This window comes from Ostrinia nubilalis, chromosome 17 (genome assembly GCF_963855985.1).
Source record: "Ostrinia nubilalis chromosome 17, ilOstNubi1.1, whole genome shotgun sequence".
Lineage (NCBI taxonomy): Eukaryota > Metazoa > Arthropoda > Insecta > Lepidoptera > Crambidae > Ostrinia > Ostrinia nubilalis.
The window spans coordinates 11,925,891-11,950,269 of NC_087104.1; the positions used below are offsets into that span (position 1 = coordinate 11,925,891).

A 24,379-nucleotide genomic window follows, 5' to 3' on the forward strand; every position below is an offset into this window, starting at 1 on the left:
TGCACCATCTAACTTTAACGGTAACTATAACGATAACCCGTGCTTTTTGTATGGAGTTTGACAGATTTTTGACGTTTGTGAGTTAAATTAAGATGGTGCAACCCAGCCTTAAACTAAATTTCGCACGACTATAAGTATGGTAAAATTTTTCAGTTATTTTTTTCTCTTAATCGAGTAACTAATTCTTTTTCAATTTTCATGATCTATTGTCAAAATTTAATCAATGAAATGACAAATGTGTAATACCTACCAACCATAATAAAAGAAATGTCAAAAAATTCACTCACCTGAAATCGCTCGTCGTTTGTGTAAGTAAACTTCCCGGAGCTCAATATGTGCCAGTCCCTTTTCCTGATCCAGGAAACTTGCTGAAAAGAAATTTATGAAAGTTGTAAAAATCTCATTTACGCTAATTTTCTTGAGAGTTTAATGTAGTAGTAACTCGACTTCTCTTCGAAATTGCCTTTTGGAATTTGGCGTTATTTATAGGGGTATTTGGGTGTTAGGCGAGATTCCTTTGAATTTAAATGTGGGAGACGAGTTTTAGAAACATAAAGGCTTAAAACATACGATTTATGGGTTAATGTCGATTTGCCACATAAAGAGTAGTTAACACACTTTTTGTGTGATATTGTCATTTTGGCACAAAGTGGATTCGTCACGAAATAAGCTTTCGTCACACTATTATTATTTTGTAGCAAATTTTTTTGGAGTAACTACTGTAATAAAATACCTAAACTTTATCATGTTGATGATGAACTTTCTATGTATCGATCTTACAAAAGTGTGACGAATCGACTTATGGCAAAATTGGAAAATGACAAGTATTCAAGGTTTGTAATTAAACATAGAATTCTTGTGTTACACGTACTATTTTCTTTTCTCTCCCTTCTACGATTGATTGATTTAAGTAAACACTTAGTCGATCCAGAAACTATTTGAAGCGAGGTTGTACCCAGGAATTCTATTAACATAGGTATTGATGGTAATGGCTGTATTTTGAAATCATGCATTATTAATGCTACACTGAAAACTCAGTGCAAATTGTTGGCATAACAACCACGGAGAACTAAGTTTAAGGAGTTTTTCTGTGGCCTTAAATTGGTAGGTAGTTTTATATTTTTTGCAACTTAGTTCAGTAATATTTTAAATTAAATCAGTCGCCTTCTAAACAAATACAATAAGACACAATTAAACAACGAAATTAACAAACATTAGGTTCAGAGCTGTAATTTAATTGGTGAAATTGGATCCGTAAACGATCTTAATTAGCAGACTGAAGTGGCAATAGGACACATAGTAGGTACGCAGAACTGACAGCCGACGGGGCAGCAAGATTCTGGAGGTTCTATAGCGAAGGATGTCCAGGACGAGGTGGACAGAAGACCTCATAAAGGTTGCAAGAAGAAGCTGGATGCAGGCCGATGCAACCGGTCAATTTGGAAATCATTGGGGGAGGCCTATGTTCAGCGGTGGACGTCCTGTGGCTGAAACGATGATGATAGTATAAGATTTTAAACTTTCGCGTTCCATTTCAACTAAAATACGACGTTTATTAATGAGTTACATTATGTACTCACGGCTTGACGTTTCGGCTGCGATGCTGCACCCGTGATCACAAGCAGACTGGCCTTCTTGTCTGCTTGTGACCACGGCTGCAGCATCAGTATTTATGATGATATAGATGATGATAGTAGTTACACTTACGCCTCTCTCGCTCAAGTGGCCAACCAGGCAGTTTAGATAAGCCGTGCCTCCCAGCTGAGTACTGACGTTGCTGATGGAGTTGTTAGCCGTGACGTCAGCGTAAAGCTAGACCTACTGTTTAGGGTCTAGGGTCCCTAGCTAAAGTCTAGGGACTTTGTCTGTCTAGTAGTATGAGTACAACACTTACACCTCTCTCGCTCAAGTGTCCAACCAGACAGTGCAAGTAAGCCATCCCGCCCAGCTGAGCAGTGACGTTGCTGATGGAGTTGTTAGCCGTGACGTCATCATAAGTCTGGACCTATTGGTCTATAGATTCTGTCTGTCACTAGAACTACTAAGTTACGAGTAACACTTACGCCTCTCTCGCTCAAGTGGCCAACCAGGCAGTGTAGATAAGCTGTCCCGCCCAGCTGAGCAGTGACGTTGCTGATGGAGTTGTTAGCCGTGACGTCAGCGTAAATCTAGTCCCTTCGCTAGCTTATTGCTCTAGTCACTTTTGTGTCCTAGTACTCTAGGAACTATACAAATATTTATTAGTTACTTACGCCTCTCTCGCTCAAGTGTACCACCAGGCAGTGTAGATAAGCGGTCCCGCCTAGCTGAGTTGTGACGTTGCTGATGGAGTTATTAGTTGTGACGTCATTATAAATCTGGACCTATTTATTGTTCTAGGGATTTTATCTGTCACTAGAACTACTATGTTACGAGTAAAACACTTACGCCTCTCTCACTCAAGTGGCCGACCAGGCAGTGCAGGCAAGCGGTCCCTCCCAGCTGGGCTGTGACGTTGCTGATGGAGTTGTTAGCCGTGATGTCAGCGTAAATCTAGTCCCTTCGCTAGCTTATGGCTCTAGTCACTTTTGTGTCCTAGTACTCTAGGAACTATAAAAATATTTATAAGTTACTTACGCCTCTCTCACTCAAGTGTCCAACCAGGCAGTGCAGGTAAGCGGTCCCGCCCAGCTGAGCAGTGACGTTGCTGATGGAGTTGTTGGCCGTGACGTCAGCGTTGGCCTGGACGCCGCCGCGCCAGCCCCGCGCCCTGGAGGTCCCGTGATGTCCTGCAACAGTGGTGGCTGATGCAGCTCTTGTTAACATGAATGGAGTAAAACTACGCAACTAGAAAATCAAGCAAAATTTTAAATAGTAGTAACTGGACTCGAATCAGATAATGAGGAGATACGTAAACGAACCAAAATCGCTGACATAGCCCAACGGATTAGCAAAGCTGAAGTGGCAATGGGCAGGGCACATAGTACGCAGAACTGACGGCCGATGAGGCAGCAAGGTTCTGGAGTAGAGGCCACGTACCGGAAAGCGCAGCGTAGGACGTCCACCCACACTTCATAAAGGCGGGAAGGCGCTGGATACAGGCCGGCACCAACCGGCGATTGTGGAAATCATTGGGGGAGGCCTATGTTCAGCAGTGAACGTCCTATGGCTGAAATGATGATGATGAGTAACTGGACTCAATGTGTTATGTGACTAACTAATGATGTTTGGTCCAGAACATGGCTCCAGGCTCTATGGCTAAAGATCGTTTCATTCACGAAGACGCGCCCCACCAATTTTTTTTCGAGGGAAGTGCGTGATTCGGGGAGTTTGATCCGAGCAATCACACTCATGCATAAATTATCCAATTGCAACGCTGTTATCACACACACACTACAATAATGACGCTCAGATTGCTCGAATCAAACTCTCCGCATCCCGCGCTTCCCTCGACCAAAAAATGGTGGGGCGCGTCTTGGTGGATGAAACTATCTATAGCGTTACAGGTTACAGGAACCTCCCGCACTCGAATGCGGACCAGGATAATCAATGAAAATGAGTGGAGGTGGAGTACTCACTTATATCGCCCGTGGAGGACGTGAACAGAGGCAGCGTGAAGAGGACAGCGGCAGCAAGTGGTAAGCCCATCCCGCCAGCCACTCGCCATTTCATCTGAAACAATCGAAAACGATTTTATGAAAGGATTCCACACAATAAAGTATTAGTCTTTGTGATTTTTTGGAATATTCAGTTAGTTTACAACCCTGTAATGGTACGGAACAGTTTTTTCGAAAACACACACGAAAAGACATTGTATTTTATAAAAAAATAGCTTTTGCTCGGGGCTTCGCCCCTTTAGATTTTTCAGCTCAGGAATAATGTAGAATACTAACGAATAATTTATTTATTTATTATTATTTATTTATATTCGGTCTGTCACAGATAGCTATTAACCACACGGCACAACACGGTCTGAGAAAAAGAAGTTAATAATTTACCAAAAGGATAATATTTAAGTAGGTTTAATGGATTTCATAATATCCCTATCTTATGGAAGAATAAGTTTTCCATACAAAGTTTCATCATCAATTTCCACCGCTTCAGAGTTAACCCGTTACAGGATAAACAAATGAACAATCAAGTTAATAATTAAGCTTCATTGAATTTAACGGGTTAATTCATAAACAAAACATTTGTGAAGTGAGGTAAAAGAGGTACTGCGAGTGAAAGTTAAGGGATTTAGAATCAAAATAATTATTATTGACGGGATTGCTACCATGTACCTTAATTTCGAGTTCCCGATATTTCGGCACTGTTGAAAGCGCCATGATCACGGAGTAACTGCAGGTGAGATGTGAACATGGAAGCAATCCCGTCAATAATAATAATTTTGTTAGTGACCATGAAGGCTTAGAATCAAATTAGTAGCTAGCAGTTATTATGAAATACTGACTTAAACATTTCTATGATTTCTTTAAAATATTTTTCACTATAAGACAGAAGGGTGAAGCCCGGACAAAAACGGGATACCTCCCCCCTCCATCTCACCCCTCCTCATTTCAAGGACGATATCATTACATGTACCTAATGAAACTACAGACTGTAGCAATTTGAAGGGAGTAAGCGTGAAAAACTGACAACGGCACTTCAAGCTAAATTGTAGCATCTTATTTAGTTGGAATACGTGCGGTTTTGCAACGAAAATGTACAGTCTAATGTGTTGTCGTTGATCATCAAACAAAATGCTGAGGAATTTAATAGAAGTAAGGGAAAGTTCAGATAGTAGCGGGGCTATTCCCACCTCTCGTTCCCACCACTGCAACTCCTGTGTAGCCAGGATCTACAGCTTGACCGCCAATAACCCAACCAGTGAAGGTCAAGTTTGTCCCAGGGGAAAGTTAAGTCAAAGGACCCGCAACGAAATTAACCAGAAGAACAAAGGAGTTCAGATAGACTTGTAGGAGTGCGAGACGAAGTTCGTCAGACGAACGTTCGTCTGTCTAACTAAAACTACACAATCATCATCGGGTGGTCTGCACTTCTCAAAGTTTTTCTTTATCTACAACAAGGACATGGAATGGACCGACGGCATCGTAAAGGTAGCAGGAAGGTGCTGGACGCAGGCCGCTACCAATCGGGAGCATCGGGGCATTGGGGGAGGCCTATGTTCAGCAGTGGACGTCCTATGGCTGAAATGATGATGATGACAACGAGGAAGCTCTTGGCCTGCATTTCACCTGATAGAAAGTGATGACCAGGCAAAAGGTAGAAGCGAGCTTCACCCGGAATATTCAACCACAAATAAATTAAGTTCCTAAAGGTGATAATAGCCTATGGATTTCAAATACATAACCTTAGGAAATGTAAAGGCCTAAGGAACGAAGGCCGAACAAAGGCCCATCCATTAAAGATTTAAAGGCAATCAAGAGTCGTCAAAAGAACGATCGCTGTAACCATTAGTTCGGGTCACGGAGACAAGGCCCATGCGGGCTTGGAGATCTGAGTATCCCCACTATTAATTATTTAACCGACTTCAAAAAAAGGAGGAGGTTCTCAATTCGAGTGTGTTTTTTTGTATGTGTTACCGCAGAACTCCGTCAATTAAGAACCGATTTCTAAAATCGAGGTGTGACCATGATTGATACTTTTGGGAACGCGATAGCAAATTTCATACGTTTCATAATCTTGACACCGACTCCAAAAGTATCAATCAATAACCTACATAGTAATATTTTTCTACTTTTGGTGCATGTTTTTTGGAATCGGTTTTATTGTGTTGTTAAAATTTTATTGCGTCACTTATTTTAAACTAAATCTGTATAAAATATCAAGTAAGGTACTTTTTCGATGTTGCAAATATTTTAAGGGTCAACCAATATTCGCAGCACTATGTATTAGGAAATGATATTGCACTCTCCATACAAAAAACGAACCAACTAGTAAGAGGCCATAGAACGTAGGTATATTGTACACTGTGACTTGGAAATAGAAATGATTGTTTCGTCATTCAAACTCATCAAAATTAGATTAGAATTACCACCCACAACATTGACTAAAACTCCCTGTGGAGAAAGGATAAATGGCTAAATATAAATCTCTAATCGCAGTTTGACAAAGTCCCTTCTTCGTCAATACTGTAATACTTAATACAACTTTTGAATACCAGCTCCATTCCATCGACATTCCAAGGCAAAGTCTTTAAAACTCCAAATCAGTTTTCTGTCCAATGCCTGTCGCCCATCAGTTTGTAGTACAGTCAACGGCAAGCTTTGAGGTTTCTAAGTATTATGAAGCCCTGTTTAAACTAAATAAGGTTGGTTTTGCTTTGATTGTCTGCTGTTGACAATAGCCGCAACTTTTGATGATGGCTGTAGTATAGTGCACAGGGGTTTAGTAGGCTTACTCTAAAAATTTGCAATACCTACCTCAACTAGGTTACTAAGTTTTAAGCACTGTATCTAAATAAATATTTATAACTCAAACGTGACTGACTGACTGACATAGTGATCTACCAACGCACAGCCCAAACCACTAGATGGATCGGGTTGAAATTTGGAATCCAGGTAGATGTTATGACGTAGGCATCCGCTAAGAAAGGATTTACCGAAACTCCACCCCTAAGGGGGTAAAACAGGATCCACGCGTACGAAGTCGCGGGCGGCCGCTAGTTTAGTTATAAAACCTTTATGTATGTTTAGAGTGCAAATAAATTAGGTATATGAATAATGAACACTGTAAATCGAACTATATTCATTAGCACTGAGGTATCTGTTAAAGTTGTAATAGATGTCATTTTAAAATAAAATAACTGTAAATAACTAAAAATTCGCTTTTTAAGTGGTCTTAATATGGAGAGAAAGTTTTTTAGTGTTTGATTTAGGATGAGAAAATGTTCGAATAGACAAGCCAAAGTTAGTAAGCACAATATAACTTGTTTTTTTTTCTAACTTTATTGCTCACTAATCGAACTTGCATTTATGCATAATTAATGGAATTCTCTTCCAGTCAACCTTTGGGCTAAGCAGGTAATATGTAGGAGGTGCATAAAGGTCGTTTACACATTTATCGACCCGGAAAGGGATCGTAACCGTATCAACTCGAGGCGGTCCGTATTCTTTGTATGAAACTCCATATTGCAACGCACACTTATCCGCTGCTGCACCGTAACGTAAACGCCTCGCCTTGCGATTAACATTTCGCGAAAGGATGACAGCTCGCAAAAGGCGATATGGTATTGATCCCTTTCTGAGTCGATAAATCTGCTATGAGCTTAAAAGTCTTCGTTATAGAAATAAAAGTAGTACACTTTTTTGTTGCAACCTAGCACTTGTTAGAACTTTTAGTTTTAGCAAGAAATATTAATTTATTAATGAGTGGTTCTACCGCATATGACAACGGTTGGACAGCCATTGCAAACAAATCACAAGTTTGATGAGTTCCCTGTTTCTTCCGAGAAATTCCGTCGGATCTAGTAACAGGAACGTTTTCTTTTAATATCAAGTGACAGCTTAGTGTCGTGTTACGTTACTTTGTTACAAAAATAAAACGAGATTCGTATTTTAAGTGACGTAATACTTAACCATATTGAACAAAAATCTTTCGTTAGGTTCATTATTTTTACAAATATTATGTAAGTACGAGTACATAATATCGATACTTAAGTAAATACAAAATTATGTAATAGGTACGACTTGTGTTAATGAATAGGTACATAAAAGGACTTATCGCAACTTTAGATACTTACAATAATTACCGTTTCATTTTCGTTTTGAATGAACATTTCAATTTAAGGGTTTCTTTTTATAAAAGAGATTGTTAAGTTAATTAACAAGAATTAAATAAAGTAGGTCAGGAAGTTTAAATTATATTGGGGAAATAAGATACATAGTGATAGACTAAGTTGAAAAAATGATAAGTGCTTGTCTTATTAATCTGTCATCTATGATTAATAACGCGAACGTCCGCTAATTAACCATTGTTTTGACCAAACGGAAAAAAAAAAGATTTTATTTTTAGTGATATTATTTTATTTTCTTTCGAGTAGTTACTTTTCTTTTAGAACAAGCAAGTCCTATCTCACTTCTAAAAAAAAATTGTACGAATGAAACCTTTTTCAACAAATTTTTCACTAGTAGGTAAGTATTTATCCTTGCCATTATAAAATCACAGTGACAGAGACACTCGAATTTTCCTGTTATCTTGTCCCAGAAATGTTTTTTTTCGACAATCCAATGAAGGTTCGTGTACCTACTGTTTACTTTATGGCATTTTGTGTTGTGGCGTAAAACATGTTGTCAATGAGTTTGTGAAAATATTCAGGGAGGGAAAAACTACTTTAGCAGTGAATTTAGGTTATATTATAATGTTTTTGCGCTCGATATTGTGTTCTAGACACATAATGGACTTAGCCCATATTCACAAACGATGCTAGTTTAAGCGAAGCAGCAAATCGAACGCACAGCATTGAATAGAGCTCTATGATTGGTTCATGTGTCACCCTGTGCGTCCACGCGCACTGTGAGACCTCATAGTAAAGGTTGTGAATACGGGTGTTACTGAAATCCTTTTTTGTTGTAGGTAAATATTTATACATAGAAAACACTACTGTTGCCGCATAATCGATAGTCTATTAAATATTAATCGATAGCCTAAATGGGCCTCAAAATAGACATTAATCGATTACCCCACCTAATCGATTATTATCTGGCAACACTACAAAATGCCCAGGCCATTACTAAATGTTGTTGATGTTGATACAAACAAAATCAAATGACAGTGCCAATCCATGTATGGAAATTGGACCAAGTGCTGCCCAGAATGAAACCATAGTGCATTTTGTTCCTCAGGCCAATACTAATTTGTAAACCGGAGCGCACTGAAATCTATCCCTGGAGTTAACAGAAAAAAAGAGTTTTGTTTTGAATTATTTACATACAAAATATCATTCATGTATACGTACTACCAGACCCTGGCACTATCCTTTGGTATTTCAAGTATGTATGTATAGTATACATATGTGATTCATTAATATCAAACAACGACTGCTCAAAACAAATCTAAAATTAAAAACATTTCTACATTTAATTCTGTGACAACTTTAAAAATGAAACAACATAATTAGGATCCTGCGCATTTTTTCGTGACATTCTCTCTGAGGCAGAGGCATAAAACAAAGTTTAAACAATTTTCAAACAAAAACAATTTTGTGTAGGAAAATGCGGGTATAGTGATATTCTGGGCAGCTTTAGCACGGAGTTGAGCTTAAAATAACGGTGGAATATTTTTCGACGGTTATTATAAAGTTTTCAAGTAGTTACAGTGAATAAATAAAGCTATGAATTATTGTGGTTTTGGTGTTCAGGGTCAAAGTTTTGTATTAGAGTGGTTATTTAGACATTTACAATTGTACAATGTAGTTAAACAGACACCTCTATGGTCTAGTGGTAAGACCACCTGCTTCAGATGCAGAGGTCCCGGGTTCGATTCCCAGTGGGGGCAGATTTTTCTGTTCAGTTTGGTTGGTGGTAGGGCTTGTTCTAAGTCTGGCTACCACCATCTTACCTAAGTCCGTCGCCATAACAACAACGTTAACAGCATTGTTGTGTTCCGGCAGTAGAGGTAAGATAGCCAGTTCCTCTGTGATTGAGGATTCCGGGTGAAGCTCGCATTCCTCAAGCATCAGGTAAGATACAGGCCAAGAGCTTCCTCGTTGTGGATAAAAAAAACTACTTTCTATTATTTATCATACAAAAATAAGAATTTAGATAAATGCAAATAACGACAATTTAGGTGGTCGTATTACCAGCGCTCTCTTTCAGACGAACTGAGTATATCAGCTGTATAAAAAGAATATTCCTTAATATTTAGAATAAAATGTAAAAAATAAACATTACATTTGACTTCAAAAGCTGATTGGCTCTGGTTTTGAACTTTTTTTGTACATAGAATCGTCGAAATTAATTACAATTTCAAATTATTAATCAAGGAAACGAACAGGATTTGGTATAAAAACGTTATTCAATTTGTGCCTTGAAATTAAAAATTAACCGACTCACTTTCCTGAAAATCCAACTGAAAAATGGTTCTAAATCCTTCGGGATAAAGGCTGAAATAGTTTTTTATTTGGTATTCGGAATGGATTATAGGTCATTAGCTGCCCGGTGGACGGAGTCTTTCGGACGGGCGATTTAACTCTTTGATGACGCCCAGTGGGCCGTGGCGGGGCCTCGTCAGAATGTACAGTTGGCATCGGAAATGTGAAAAAGTATAAAAAAATATCTTTTAAGGGAATGTAACTACATAAAAGAAAATTCAAACTCCAAAAAATACACCAAAAGTAAAAAAAAAAAAAAATAGTGTACTTTTAATCAATTTTTTGTTATTTTTTACCTAACTTTTATTAGGGTAAAAAAATTAAAAATGATTATCAGAATATAAAAAAATAATTCAGTATGTTATCTAATAGTTGGTACCCATCGCACAGAAGAAGATTGCCCCATGTAAAATTATTCCAAAGCATTCATAAATTTCACGAAAGATGGCGGTATTTCTCTTCACTTCACTTTTTTCTTACTAATACGCTTTTGAAGTATTTATTCAGTTAAGAAATAATGTAACTTTAACACTAAAATTTTTAAAATATAGGTCTAAAAACTCCATTTAGGCAAAGTATTTCCTTTCATTAATAAATGAAAGCGTAATTACGTAAACGCGTTAAAATATAAATTATTACTACTATTATGTTAATTTTCGCTGTAAATTAACTACAACTCCAATTAGAGTAAATTATTTCTGACGTAATTTATATGAACTAAATACTTACTAATAATATACATTAAGTATGCCTATTTTCTTTGGAAATTTATTTTGAAAGAAATATTGAAGACTTTACTCGACTGCCAAAGAGAGGTCTTCTTTTTCAAATCATACTTAATTATTGGTGTATTATGGTTGTGGTGTGTTTTTTCTATACCTACAGTTTATCTCAAATCAGTAACACTATTATCATTTAATTAAATTATCATATTTTGTTTCTCATTGAGCAAAATTTCAGTGATTCCTATTGATGGATGATTATCATATTGAAAGCGAAAATGAGACGCAAATTATCCGTTTGAATGTTTCCATTTGGCTGCTAAATTGTTCTCTATAAATAAAAGAAACAAATTGAATAATATTCAAAAAGTACGCTTTTGCTGCGTTTCTGGTTTTTAGTATTAAAAGGGTTTAACAAAACATGGAAAGTAGGTATATAGTTGAAAGTTTAATAAGTATTCATAGGAAAAAGATGGAATGGAAATGGTATGTTTGGAAAAGAACTGAGCCAATATTTGAATTTAAATCCTCTGAATTGTTTAGATTTGATTTTTTACATAAAACTTTAGTAAAAAATGAAAATATTTGCTAAACTGAACATTTATACTTAATCCAGATAATGTCAAAGCAAAATAAGTTGGTAATTTGTACTCCATAGGCTTTCATTACGTGTAAAAGTTCAAATTTAAAAGTTATCACGCCATTATACGTGACTGTGAACCAGAAGTAGGAAATTATTATGCGATTTATAAGAAATCGCATGTTCGCTTGACAAGTGGCGTGCTGTGATATTTTTTGCTGGAATTCAAAAAGTCGAAAGTTCATCGATTTTCGCTGTAGACTTTTAAAATAACTTGGCTGTAGTTAAAGCTACGGAAACTTTGTATTCAACTTTTGGTTGAGGTACAGTCAGCATAAAATATTTCTAAATATTTAGATATTATGTAGTACGCGATTACATAGCTTGACGTAGCAGCTGTGTTACCGTGGTCGCGAAAAGACCCCTTTTTTAATGGACAAAAAATTGTTTAAATGATTAGACAAAACAGGCTTTAAGTTTAGAGCTTTACATAATAAGAGTCTCAGCCCTAAAAATATTTAAGGCTCGGTTTCCCCAATGCAGAGAGAAGAGGAGGTAATATGTTTGAGTGACCAATCAGATTTCGTTATTTCCTCATCAATTTTCCGCTAAGCTCCAATTCGGAAATCCGATTAGTTATTCAGACACATCTCCTCTCCTCTCCGCTTTGAAACCAGGCCTCCGCTCCGCTCTTGCGGCCAGTTGGTCTAATGCTTCAACCACACCAACGCGTGCAGATCGCCATCGCCGGCGCGATCATAGGCCAATGACAGGTCGCGCGACCCATGACAGTCCGCGCGACCTGTCACTGGCCTATGATCGCGCCGGCGACGGCGATCTGCGTTGGTATGGTTGAAGCAATAGGCTGCCTTAAAAACCGCGCTATTAGAAGTGCCTTGAAGTCGTTTGTGTTTCATTTTCATTCCACTTACGCCTTTTACGAACCCATTTAATTACAAATAGCCCAGTGTGCCGCAGCCTAGTATTAAGCCCGACATAGTTATGATATACTGAAATGAGCCTCTGAAATCATAGGCTGTTTGAGCCATAAATAAAGTTAAGCGAAACCGGCGTACTGAAAACCTGTTATTTATATCAATGATTTTCTATTTACCTCCGTTTATTGCAAGGGAAATTTATTTGGGGGTTAGTTATAGAGCTAATTGCTTATGGGCTTAGTTTAAACTGTTTGTTTTAATTGGTCTGATTTTAGGAATACAGTAATCGAATGATAGCTGAATATTCTATTCGATAGATGTATATGGGAGTTTTAACGTGGTTAAGAGTTGGTGATCGTGACAAACGATGAACTTATATAGGTAGCATCTTTAATAATTCAGACATGTTGGCCATTATATATTAAAAAAACAAGTACATAAAAAAAAAAGTACTTGTATTTAATTAAGACAGAAGCGGGAGCAGAGGATTACGCGCTTATTTGACGAAATAATATGGGCAGTAAATTTTGTGGTTCAAATATAATAAACGTGCAAACGTTCAGGAAATAGTGTAAACAAAAAAATGCTCTAAATTTCAGTATTTCAGTAGGTATGTAATTAAAAACTATTAATTTAAACTGTGCGATTCTATCTCAATGCCCCAGGCTAAAGTGATTTTCATTTCGTAAATGCACATGTGAAATTTTAATTGAAGTGGTATTGGTTTTGAAAATGTTATCAAAATTTAATAAACTGTGTATAAACCTTCCATGAAACTTGTTTGTATTAGTGGCCAATAGATGTCACTGTATTTTGAGACGTGTAAAGCTGTACCGCGGTGTCCAGATTTTTTTCCCCGGCTTTATATACCTGGAGGATTCTGAACCTTTGACAACCTTTGTGAACCATTGACAACCTGTGTCAAGCAATAAATTGTCACCTACATATTGACGTCTTATTTATACCTAGATAAGAGTCCCTTAAGTGCGCCGAGAGTATCCGTGGTTTATTCATGGTCCTGTCGAGTCGGATATCATCAAGAAGCTGATGTCCATTGGGCACTGGTAACGGTGCAGGTGCCGCGATCACACTTTGTGCATTTTTGGAGGGGGGTGACGTCCTGGACAGTGGATCGCTGTCGCAAACAGGACAGGTGAAGAAGCTGGGTCAGCTAGGAGCTGCTGACACCAGTTTGACAGTACCAGCTGTGGTGCTGTCAGGGCAACCAACTGGGTGAGGAAGATCAGGAGATGATGACGGTGGTGCTGCGCTGAGGTGGCGCCATCCGGTGGAGACACGATCGGAGCCCTACGGGATTCGTGTTGGAGCCCTAAGCAGTTCGTGTCGGAGCCCGAAAGGAGTTCGGGTTCGGAGCCCGAAGGAGTTCGTGTTTGATGAAGAGTTCGCCGTCTATTGTGATAGTGTGTGAGTGAAACGGATATAACTGTGAGTACTCTTAGCATTTTATTATTTGAGAAGAAAGTTGAAGGATTTTGGACTTTATTTACATTGGTAGTTTAACTTAGAAATTTTAAATTGTTTACTGTGACTTAGAAAAATTTTAGATTAATATTTTAGGACTTAGAATAGTTTTGAAAAAGCGGTTGCTACGGGGAACCTATGCCCGATTTCTGTCAGAGTTGTCAAACACTTAGAATTTTTTACTATTTTTGGAAGTTTGTTTACATTTCAATTTAGTTGTCATTTATGATGGAACGTTTGGAGAATTGTCAGTTTGACCTTGCGTCAAGGATAGAAAAAGCTAAGACGAATTTCCAAAAAGTTCCGAAAGATCGTTTGGCCAAGGAGTATTTAGAGGGAAAGTTGGAACTACTTGAAGGTTTGTGGAGTGAATTTCTGTTGGGTCATAAGGAGTTGTTGCGCACTACGGAACCTAAATTATTATCCGAGTCGGCCTATATGCGAAGCGACACTTATGACAAAACAGAAGATTGTTATATTGATTATAAATGTAAATTAAAAGCGGGTTTATCTGAATACGTTATAATCACAAGTTCTTCCAACACTGATTCTAACCAGCCCTCTCTACAGGCGCCTAATGTAAAACTACCAAAAGTAAATATTCCGATCTTCTCAGGAAAGTACTCGGAATGGAACACGTTCCGAGACTTATTCCAGTCCTTGATTCATTCAAACAAAACATTAGGAAATGCTCAAAAATTATTGTATTTAAAGGGGTACTTACAGGGTGAAGCCGAGCAACTTTTATGTAACATTCCAATTACTGATAGTAATTACGAGCATTGTTGGGGTTTATTAGACGAGAGGTATAACAACAAACGATACATCTGTCATCATATTTTGAAAAGACTACTAAGCCAGGAAAATGTTCTTTGTGAGTCGGCTAGTGGTTTGAAAGGTTTGATGGACACCACAAATGATTGTTTGTCAGCTCTGTCTAATATTGGCATAGATACTAGTACCTGGGACGTGCTGGTAATTCACATAATAACGCTGAAGTTGGACCCTGAATCAAAAAGGCAATGGGAATTTAGCATCGCGGATAATAACTCTACCGAATTACCTACTTATGATCAATTCGAAAGGTTTCTTAACAACCGTTACCGCGCCCTTGAATTTTTGAGTTCAGAGTCCAAACCAATTCCTAACCGAAACTTGCCTGTTAGTCAGATTAAAACCATGCACGTTGCCACGTTAGTCTGTCCCTTTTGTAAGAAGGAGCACAAATTGAGCACGTGTAAGGCTTTTAGGGATACGTCTGTGGATTTACGTCGCGAATTTGTTGCTTCTCACAATGTGTGCTTTTCTTGTCTCGGAAACAATCACTCTGCCAAATTCTGTCGCAGTGAGTACAAGTGTCGCATCTGCAAGAGGAAGCACCACACTCTGCTGCATCCTACGAACAAGATTGCTGCTCAGGAACCCCAAAACGGGGAGGTTACTACGGCTGATACCAAGAAAGTTGGTGCTGTTATTTCCTGCACGTCTACAAGAAGCACTGTGGATTGTAGCCAGGTATTGCTAGCGACGGCACTTGTAGATACTGTATCTAAACACGGCCAAACCTATACAATTCGTTCTCTACTGGATCAAGGGTCCCAATCTTCTTTTATTACCGAGGCAATGGTACGGTTATTGGGTTTGAAGAAGATACCAGCTAGAGGGCAGATAGTAGGAGTAGGTGGCACGAACGGGCTCACGACAAAGTCGATGGTAGAAATAAAAATATCATCACGGGTTGATCCAAACTTTATTATGACGGTGAAAGCTTATGTACTAGGCTCCATCACTTCGCTTTTGCCTAACCAAAAGATAACAGCGGAGGAGTGGAAGGAGCTTGAGGACATTGTCCTCGCGGATCCGAGCTATTATACTTCTAACAGGGTGGATTTGTTGTTAGGGTCAGAAGTATATAGCCGGGTACTTCAAAACGGAGTCATCAAGGGACCGCTTGGTTCACCACTTGCTCAGTGTTCGTCACTGGGGTGGATTCTGTCTGGTGTCGTTAACACGCCGATGAAGCCCTCTGAAACAATAAAAGTGATGCACTGTAGTGTGAAGGATAATCAGCGTCAAAGAAAATGTCGTAAGCTAGAAGATGACATTCCGTTGCCAAAGGAACGAACATGTACAGAAGATCAAAAGACACGTGAAGGATACTTTACCAAAACTACTCGTAGAGATGACACTGGTCGATACATTGTGCGTCGTCTTCCGGTGAAGAATGAAGATCCCGATGTGAAGAATTCCTGGCAAACACCTGAAAAAAGAACGTATTCATTAGAACGAAGACTGAAGAACGGCGATCTGAAACAGAAATACACAGAGGTTACTAGTGAATATGTTGACATGAATTTAGATCTCGGCGAAGATTCTCCAACGGTGGCTGAGAAGATACTGTCAGACTTTTATGTGGACGATCTCAAGATGGGTTGTGAAGTTGTCGATCAGGGGATTCAACTTTACAGAGAAATGAAACTAATAAAATAATAAAAGGTGGTGGTGTTACCTGGAACCGAAGTGAAGACGTATACCGCTACAAGGTCGACGTGCAGACCTACGGAGATCCTGAAACAAAAAGGAAGGTTAAAATAAAAAAAGGATACGCTTGAGAAACGCTATGGGTATTCAACAACAGTAGAGGTACAGAAGGCTATGGGTTGTATTTAGTAGCATGCCAATTTGAAAACTAGTGCTGATGTTGAAAGGTTAAGAGAAAGTAGAGACTTACCCAAACGTAGCTTTCTCCAGCTCTTGAGTCCTTTTCTAATGTGAACATGTTGAGAGTTGGTTGGAGACTTGAAAACTCACAGCTTCAGGAACGTCGCGAAGGTGTAAAACAAAGGTGGACTATGCGTCAACCTAAAAGTTGGCGATTTAGTTGTCGTAAAGAAGGACAACTAGCTACGGGTCTTGGCTTAGTGGCAGGGTGATTGTGGTCCATCCCGGTAACGACGATGATAGAGTTGTTAGTTTCAAGGTTTTAAAATTTGGTCTCCTTCCTAAGGCTAAATAATTTTAGTTTATTTAGTTTTAAGGTTTTGAGTATATTTAATATGTTTTTGTTATTTTACGGTACAATGGTTTTTTACATGGTTTATTTTAATTTTATTGTTGATGTGTACCGTAACCTGTTTCATGGTGGGCGATGCATTCGCATTAAGTTTCGTTGGGTTGTATTTTCCTGTTGTTAAGGACCTAGGAAGGTCCTTGGTGGGCGATATGTATAAACCTTCCATGAAACTTGTTTGTATTAGTGGCCAATAGATGTCACTGTATTTTGAGACGTGTAAAGCTGTACCGCGGTGTCCAGATTTTTTTCCCCGGCTTTATATACCTGGAGGATTCTGAACCTTTGACAACCTTTGTGAACCATTGACAACCTGTGTCAAGCAATAAATTGTCACCTACATATTGACGTCTTATTTATACCTAGATAAGAGTCCCTTAAGTGCGCCGAGAGTATCCGTGGTTTATTCAAACTGTTTTACATTAAAAAATTGGAAAACAAATATGTTATTTACGATTATTTTTGTTTGTCATCTATGACAAGCTTTACACTTTTTTCTAATTATTTCTACCTATATCAAGTACCTGTATGTAGTAGTGTCACTGATTAGTTATTTTTTTTGGGCCAGAGTTGCAGGGGAAAGGACCGTGAATATCCTTTTTATTTAATTTATTTGAATTTGGAATGTCCATTTTTTTCTTTTTTAAAGTAGTTTTAATTTAAAACCTAATAATGTATAGCCAGTGTTGCAATTTGTTTTTTTTTTGCATATGGTACTTTCTTCAAATGCTAATATTTAATAAGTACTTTTAGCCAAAAGGAAAGTAGAAATATAAAGATGAAAAGAAAAAATTCTGAATCCGTCAATTGGAAGCGGCTTGTGGAAAATTGTATAATACAATTTGAAAGTTACAATTCATGCAGTACTGACAAAAATTTCATCGAAAAAGTTGGCGGCAGCTCGGACAGTAAAAACTAGGCAAATGGAGTTATTTTGAATTAACGTTTTATTCCCAATTTTTCCTATTCCAAACTATGGAATAGAGATTCACAAAATGCTTGGTATAGTCAGCGTCAAATAGTTTATGACACCTAAAGAAGCCCATAAGTTCGCAACACATCTTTGTTGCATTTGAAACAGGTCGTCTTGTCAACTTTTTGACCACTTTCGGTGTCACAAACTATTTGACGCAGACTCTAGACCAGGGGTGGCAAAATGGTAACAAAATGCCTGTTTCAGATTGACGGCAACCCCACGCCTGTTCAAACTTCAAAACATCTGACAATTCACCAGTATCCTCATAATATTATTATCCTAGATTAGGTACATAGTCTAGGGTTTATGAAGAAGATAGACTTTAACCTAGTACGAATTAGTTCTTAGAAGTTTATTTTTCCAGCAAACGCTCTTCATCACTTAAGATTAGAGCAATAAATGAAGTATAAAGATTTATTGCCTTAAACCCGCCGATTTTTTTAGAAAAAGAGGTCAGATCTTACAAAACCTAGTTATAACAGTGTCTACAAAAAAATATGTTTATTTCTGCTTTAAAGAATCCGACGGATAAGCAAGCTGAAGTGGCAATGGGCAGGGCACCATAGTACGCAGAACTGACGGCTGATGGGGCAGCAAGGTTCTAACCACGTACCGGAAACCGCGGCGTAAGAAGACGTCTACCCACAAGATGGACCGTCGACCTCATAAAGGTAACAGGAAGGCGCTAGATGCAGGCCGCTACCAACTGGTCATTATGTAAATAATTGGGGGAGGCCCATGTTTAGCAGTGGACGTCCTGTTGCTGAAATGATGATGATGGCAAATTGGCAATCCAAGCAGTCAGCAAAAGACCTGGCAGCGAAAGATCTTCAGTTCGATCCCGTCTGTAGTAATCTTATTTATTTCAGTTAAACAAATCAATCACTTCTTCTCAGTACTCATTCCTGTTTCAAATGTTGAAAAATAAAGGTAGGTATGTAAAAAACGACTTCAATATAAAGCCGTATGAAAGTAATGACAATTCCAAGAAATGAAGTCCCAATCTCCCAACATACTCGTAACATTATATTTTATTTTATTTTTATTTTATTTATTTGGAATAACAACAGCCGACACATAGAATAGACTATGAAGCATTACTTCTTTGACGCTAACGACTTAACGTAGCATTGAAAATAAAGGTGTCGACTAACTGAGACCATTGTTGTGTAACATAAGATTCAAATATCAACGGTGAATACCTCGACGAGATCTGCACAAACGAATGTAGGTAGAGCATTTATACGAGTATAGCGCATCAAAGTTGATCGTACTGAGAAGTTAGCCCTGTGCCGCCCCCATCTAGGCACCTCCCGCCACCAGATCGTCGGTCCACCTAGTGGGGGCCTGCCCACCCTACGTCTTCAGGCCCGTGGTTGCCACTCGAGAACTTTTCTTTTTGCCCCAACGGCCATCGTCTCTACGAGCTATATGCCCCGCCCACTGCCACTTGATTTTAGCAATTCTGCAAGCTATGTCGGTCACTTTGGTTCTCCTGCGGATTTTCTCATTTCTGATTCGATCACTCAGAGAAACTCCGAGCATAGCCCGCTCCATCGCCTTTTGGGTGACCTTTTGGGCATCTTATGAGCTATAGAATAATTTAATAAAAACCTTATCACGTTAAATCAATGTAAAGGAACAGTTTGTCGCCATCTTAAAAGCGCCTACATTTCACATCTCAATTTGCCCGTACACCAGCTGAATTGGTTCAGTCGTTCAGTGATCACAGCGTTACAGCAACAAATACTAGTTTGTAGTCGTAGAATGTTTGTGCAGTTGGCGAGGCATTTCAAATCAAACTTGTGTTCCAAGTCGTTGCTACCATTGTTTTGCTTGTGTTACAATGTTACAATCTACTGACGTACTTCGTATTTCAGGTTACAGCAGTGCGATTCTATAAAACCTTCACCTAGACATCGCAACTAAATCCGCGATGAGTTTTTAGATTTGCATTCTATAAACTCGATCGTCGGCACGAATTTACTCTAGCGCTACGCTTGTCGGCGCGGCAGCGGGTTGAACTAATTGATCGTGAGATTTTGTATGGGATGACGTTTTGAGTGGCATTCTGTAAGGAAATTCCAGCCTCATTCCGAAACACACTTCGCACTCGAATGCGCTCCAAAATGTCAAATAAAAAGTTAGTATTTTGTGAGCGAGAATAGACGGAGTTTTAGAAAATTGCATTAAAATTACATTTATTAGTGTTCAAATGTGTTAAAAATAAGTTTTGTGATATTTATTTGAACTAAATTAAAATTATGCATATTATGGATGACACGAATCTTTTTATTAAAGGCAAATGGATTTCAACTCTAGTAAAGGTAAGCTTATGTAAAGTTATTTTTTTAATACATTGATATTAATTACACAGTTTAAAATAGATTTCAAACAATGAATATGTTACGGTTAATGTGATAAATTGAAAATTATTAATAATAACCGGTTATTATGAATAATTCCCGACAGTAGCGGTGAAAGTGATAAATTAATCACATTTAACAGTGATTATTTAATAATTCAACCTTAGTACTAACAAATTTCATAAAAGAGAACAACATCTTGTGTACATGTTCGTGTACAGCCAAACTTTTGAACGCTTTGATATCATATATTAATATAATTTGGCATAATGAGTTTGGAACGTTTCTTGCATAATACTACTTTTCAATGATGCCTATGACATAATGTTTTGATTTAAAGTGAAAAATAGGTTAAGGTGCGGCGGGGGTGGCCCTAGGGCCACCCCTAAGCCGCCTATTTAGTTTTATACACACATAAATGACCTCATATTAATCACATTTACCAAATCATGCGGTAATTATTCATAATAACCGGCGATTATTCATAATTTTCACATTTATCACTTTGACCGTAACAAATACATGGATCTTCATACAGTACAGTAGCTAGAGTCTGTATTGTATTACATACTTCGTCCTCATTGGAATATATGCACCTTGTCATTTTTGGCTAAAGGCAGTAAACTGTAAAGTAATTAATAAATTTACCAGCAGATAACGATAACGTTTTTACTGTCGCAAAGGTTACCATGCAAGAAAGTGCAATTGGTAGGTAAATTGGGTATCAATTTTGTAATAGTTTTTTTTAGACAATTACATTGGGATAGTTGCATTTAGATAGCTTTGAAAACTAATAGGGTTTGATATAAAGCTAACGAGTTCACAATAGGTACATTCACATACAATTACATAATAAATATTGTTACATTAGCAAGGAAATTTAGTCCTTAAGCTTATATTTAATACAATAAATAACTTATGTCCTTGTGTGATAGAGCAGGTCTTTTTCCTGTTCTTTGATCACCCTTATGTAACCTCACCACTCGAAGAATGTGTCTTCTAATATTATTTCTTTTTTCAGATAACAGATAAAGATCTAAATAAGTCAAATGCGGATCCAACTTAATATGGTGGAATGGTGGTTCTATGCAAGTCTGATTTATTTTTAATCACTGTATCTACCTACCTATAGTAAAAAAACCACTTAAGAGATGTACAAAGGCTGGTGATGAAGTGGTTTTGCTTGGTGAGTCACTACTACTTAGGATGTGAGGCAATTTTAATTTTTGTAATGTGTGATTGATGCTTGTGTTCTTTTTTTAGGTGATTTAGGATATGCTCCATGCGCCTGCCTAATGACACCAGTGAGTGGTACCGAAGATAATTCCCCAGAAGCACTCATATTCTGCAAACTATAAATCAAACATTTTACATCTCCATGTATGTACCTAAAAGAATAATAAGTGTGGATATGTACAAACTTTCATTAAAATTTTTGTTTTATCTTAATTATTTTGAATAATAAAATATACCTATGTAGGTATAAATGTATTTCGTATTTAAAATAATTATTAAGACTACCTCTAATAATTATCATTACTTTCTGAGGGGCACAGTAATAGAAATATGTAGTAAAGAAATTAAACAAATAAAGCTGTAGTAATATTTTATCTTTAATCCATTTATTAGCTTCTGCTAAAGCTTCCAATCCTTTTCCCAGTTCAGTCAGGGCTTCAGTCAGTGTCTCTTCTCTTTCCGCTTTGCGTTCCACACAATGTCTGCAAGTCCTGTTGTTCTACCACCCTCAGGAATCTCTCAGTAAATGTCGCGTATTCCGATCGCTGTTGAGACGGCGATGGAGTAACAGTACGTGGAGGAGTTGTGGAATGTTATGCTGAAAAAGACAGTATGAAAAATAATGTATTAAGTTTTAATGGCATTTGTGACATAAGTATGTGCATGGCATAACATCCATACAAGATAAAGTTTTCTATATCCGAAACAATCTATATATAATAATTATATATCTGACTGGTCTTTACAATATAAAAAAAAATTAGAACAAAATCATGCATTACTCTTTTAATTTCGATTTCGGTGGGGTTAATGAATCCAACGAGCACACTTAAAAACCAACATTCGTTGCACATCTTGTGGTTTGCTTTTAAAGAATGTTAAGTGGGTCAACCATGTTGATAAGCGGATACTAACCTTGGCCTTTGTTCATTGTTTGTAATGTTTATAATGTTTAGCGCACGGCTTGTTCCTCCTACTGAAGCTGCCAACCTCGTTATGTGGTATTTTTATTCTGTTTAATGGCTTCAATGGTGTGTATCTCAAGAAACCCTTTGCTAAGCCAGGGTTTCTTTTTTTTTTTACATAAATTCGAACAGTTTCAACTTGGACTGACGATGGGTGAGAGGATCGTGCCTCATTTGACTGAAACATTTTAAATTAATTAGATTATTACTTAAGTAACTTAAAAATATCGTATAAAACTTTCACAAACACAAAAATGTATACTTACTTTAAGATAATTTCTCAATCTCAAACATCATTAACAGCAAACGTAAACAATCAACAAGTAAATTTGACATTTTGTTTCGTTTGTAAGAGCACAGATTATGTATATGCTATGAATTAGAGATTTTTAGTTTTTAACGTAAAATCTGCCTTAATTTGTTCAGATTATGACATTTAAGTTAAAGAAATAAATAATGACTTCAAGTTTTGTGCCAAAATCCCAATATTTTAAATAAAAAACTTGAATCGAAAAACTCGACTAACATTTTTGTTGCGTATGTCAATCCCTAGGCCGCCTCACTGTTCACTTCTCATCACTCGCGCTGAGAAATGTTTACAGAATGCCGAATCAAGGTCATTTTGTAACTTATGTGAAGGGACTCTGGACATCGTTGGGTGAAGGGAGTTTTTGTTAGAATTTTATAGAATCGACATGCAGGATACCTGAAGGTTATAGCGAAGTATTAGAGTAGAAAGAATGTTTAGTCTTGTTGTTACAACTGAAATCAACTATATTACAACTGAAATCAACTATTTAGTTGATTTAAATCTATGCTTGAATTTTATATTGGACACTTATATTTTTATTTGTCAATCAAACAAGTATAATTACAAAGTTATTACTTGTTATGGTATCTTTAAGTTGCGCGTGACGTCACGCCGTGCTACACTTTTTGCAACGTAGTGACGTCACGAGATCTTACCATAGAGCTTTCTTCTTCATATGCTGGTGCAGTCACATACGCCGTCTCTCACTGCTGATTTAACTTGGTCGGTCCAGCGTATTGGTGACCAGAGCATAGAGCTTTGGCACGCTTTATATCTGTTTTTCATTGATTTTGATTAGTTATCTTACTGACGGACTAACAATTTTTTATCCAGAAAACATCCCTATTATTCCGCGCAGAGCAGTTAATATCTAACTAATATAGCAGTCGTCGATATTAACTCATCAAACTGTGGATAGTTATTTACATTGAAAGCATTTAACAGAATCAGTGCAAACGATTGTGTCCGCTTTGACCACTCGGTCGGAGTTAAATTATAGCACAATATGAGCACAATAAAACTATACTACAGTAGTTTTGTTTTATACATGCTTATCTTTATCTCCTGCTGTTTTCTCATTTATTTTTTTGCTGCAACTTTACAAATTGACTGTGTTAGTAAGTTTTGCAAATAAATCATTTATTTGTCTGTCAGTAGTTAGTGTCCGACCCCTATAAAGTTTTTCTTTTAAATAGATTCTGAGGACTTTCTGAGCAGATTTCTCAATTCGACTAGAAGAAACGACAGATTTTTAGATTGGAAGTTAAATATTGGTAAATCTATAATCTATAATATAAATAAAAATGAATTGATGTTCGTTAGTCTGATTATAACTCGAGAACGGCTGGGCCGATTGAGCTGATTTTGGTTTTAAAATGTTTGTCGTAGTCCAGGGTAGGTCTAAACGGTGAGTAAATACGCGCGCGATATTGTTTTTCTGTGACAGACAAAATTCCACGCGGGCGTAGGTAATAAGTAGGTAATAGAAATTACTTCAGTCCTAGAATCTTCTTCTGGCCAGACGGGTTTGAGAGAGTCACTAGATCACGTACCAAATGTATTTTTCATAGTTTAGAAATAACAAGAATTTTAAGATAAAAACATCCTAAAGATAACCGAATAGAAACCCAAAGTAATTGCTAAAAATAAGCTTTTTGAAAC

The 24,379-nt window shown here is 37.5% G+C and overlaps 1 protein-coding gene and 2 long non-coding RNA genes across 4 annotated transcripts in view; 1 reads left to right on the forward strand and 2 right to left on the reverse strand.

Moving 5' to 3' along the window:
• The window catches only part of LOC135080264 (hemicentin-2-like), a gene marked incomplete at its 3' end in the record, with an annotated part of 312,023 nt that overhangs the window by 40,631 nt on the left and 247,013 nt on the right, over nucleotides 1–24,379 (reverse strand). Inside the window, exons 3-5 of the mRNA XM_063974951.1 lie at nucleotides 3,558–3,651; nucleotides 2,617–2,768; nucleotides 288–368 (exon numbers count right to left, since the gene is read on the reverse strand). Of these exons, the coding sequence (XP_063831021.1) occupies nucleotides 288–368; nucleotides 2,617–2,768; nucleotides 3,558–3,651 (327 nt within the window). The remainder of the gene's footprint in view (nucleotides 1–287; nucleotides 369–2,616; nucleotides 2,769–3,557; nucleotides 3,652–24,379) is intronic.
• LOC135079748 (uncharacterized) lies at nucleotides 20,804–21,673 on the forward strand. Of its 2 annotated transcripts, none has more exons than XR_010258887.1 (3): nucleotides 20,804–20,927; nucleotides 21,228–21,392; nucleotides 21,470–21,673. It is a non-coding gene; the product is annotated as an uncharacterized LOC135079748 (long non-coding RNA). The 2 variants fall into 2 exon arrangements; XR_010258886.1 differs by having other exon boundaries at nucleotides 20,806–20,914.
• On the reverse strand, nucleotides 21,801–22,747 carry LOC135079749 (uncharacterized). The gene is made up of 3 exons (XR_010258888.1): nucleotides 22,674–22,747; nucleotides 22,358–22,585; nucleotides 21,801–22,040 (listed from the first exon to the last, which is right to left on the reverse strand). It is a non-coding gene; the product is annotated as an uncharacterized LOC135079749 (long non-coding RNA).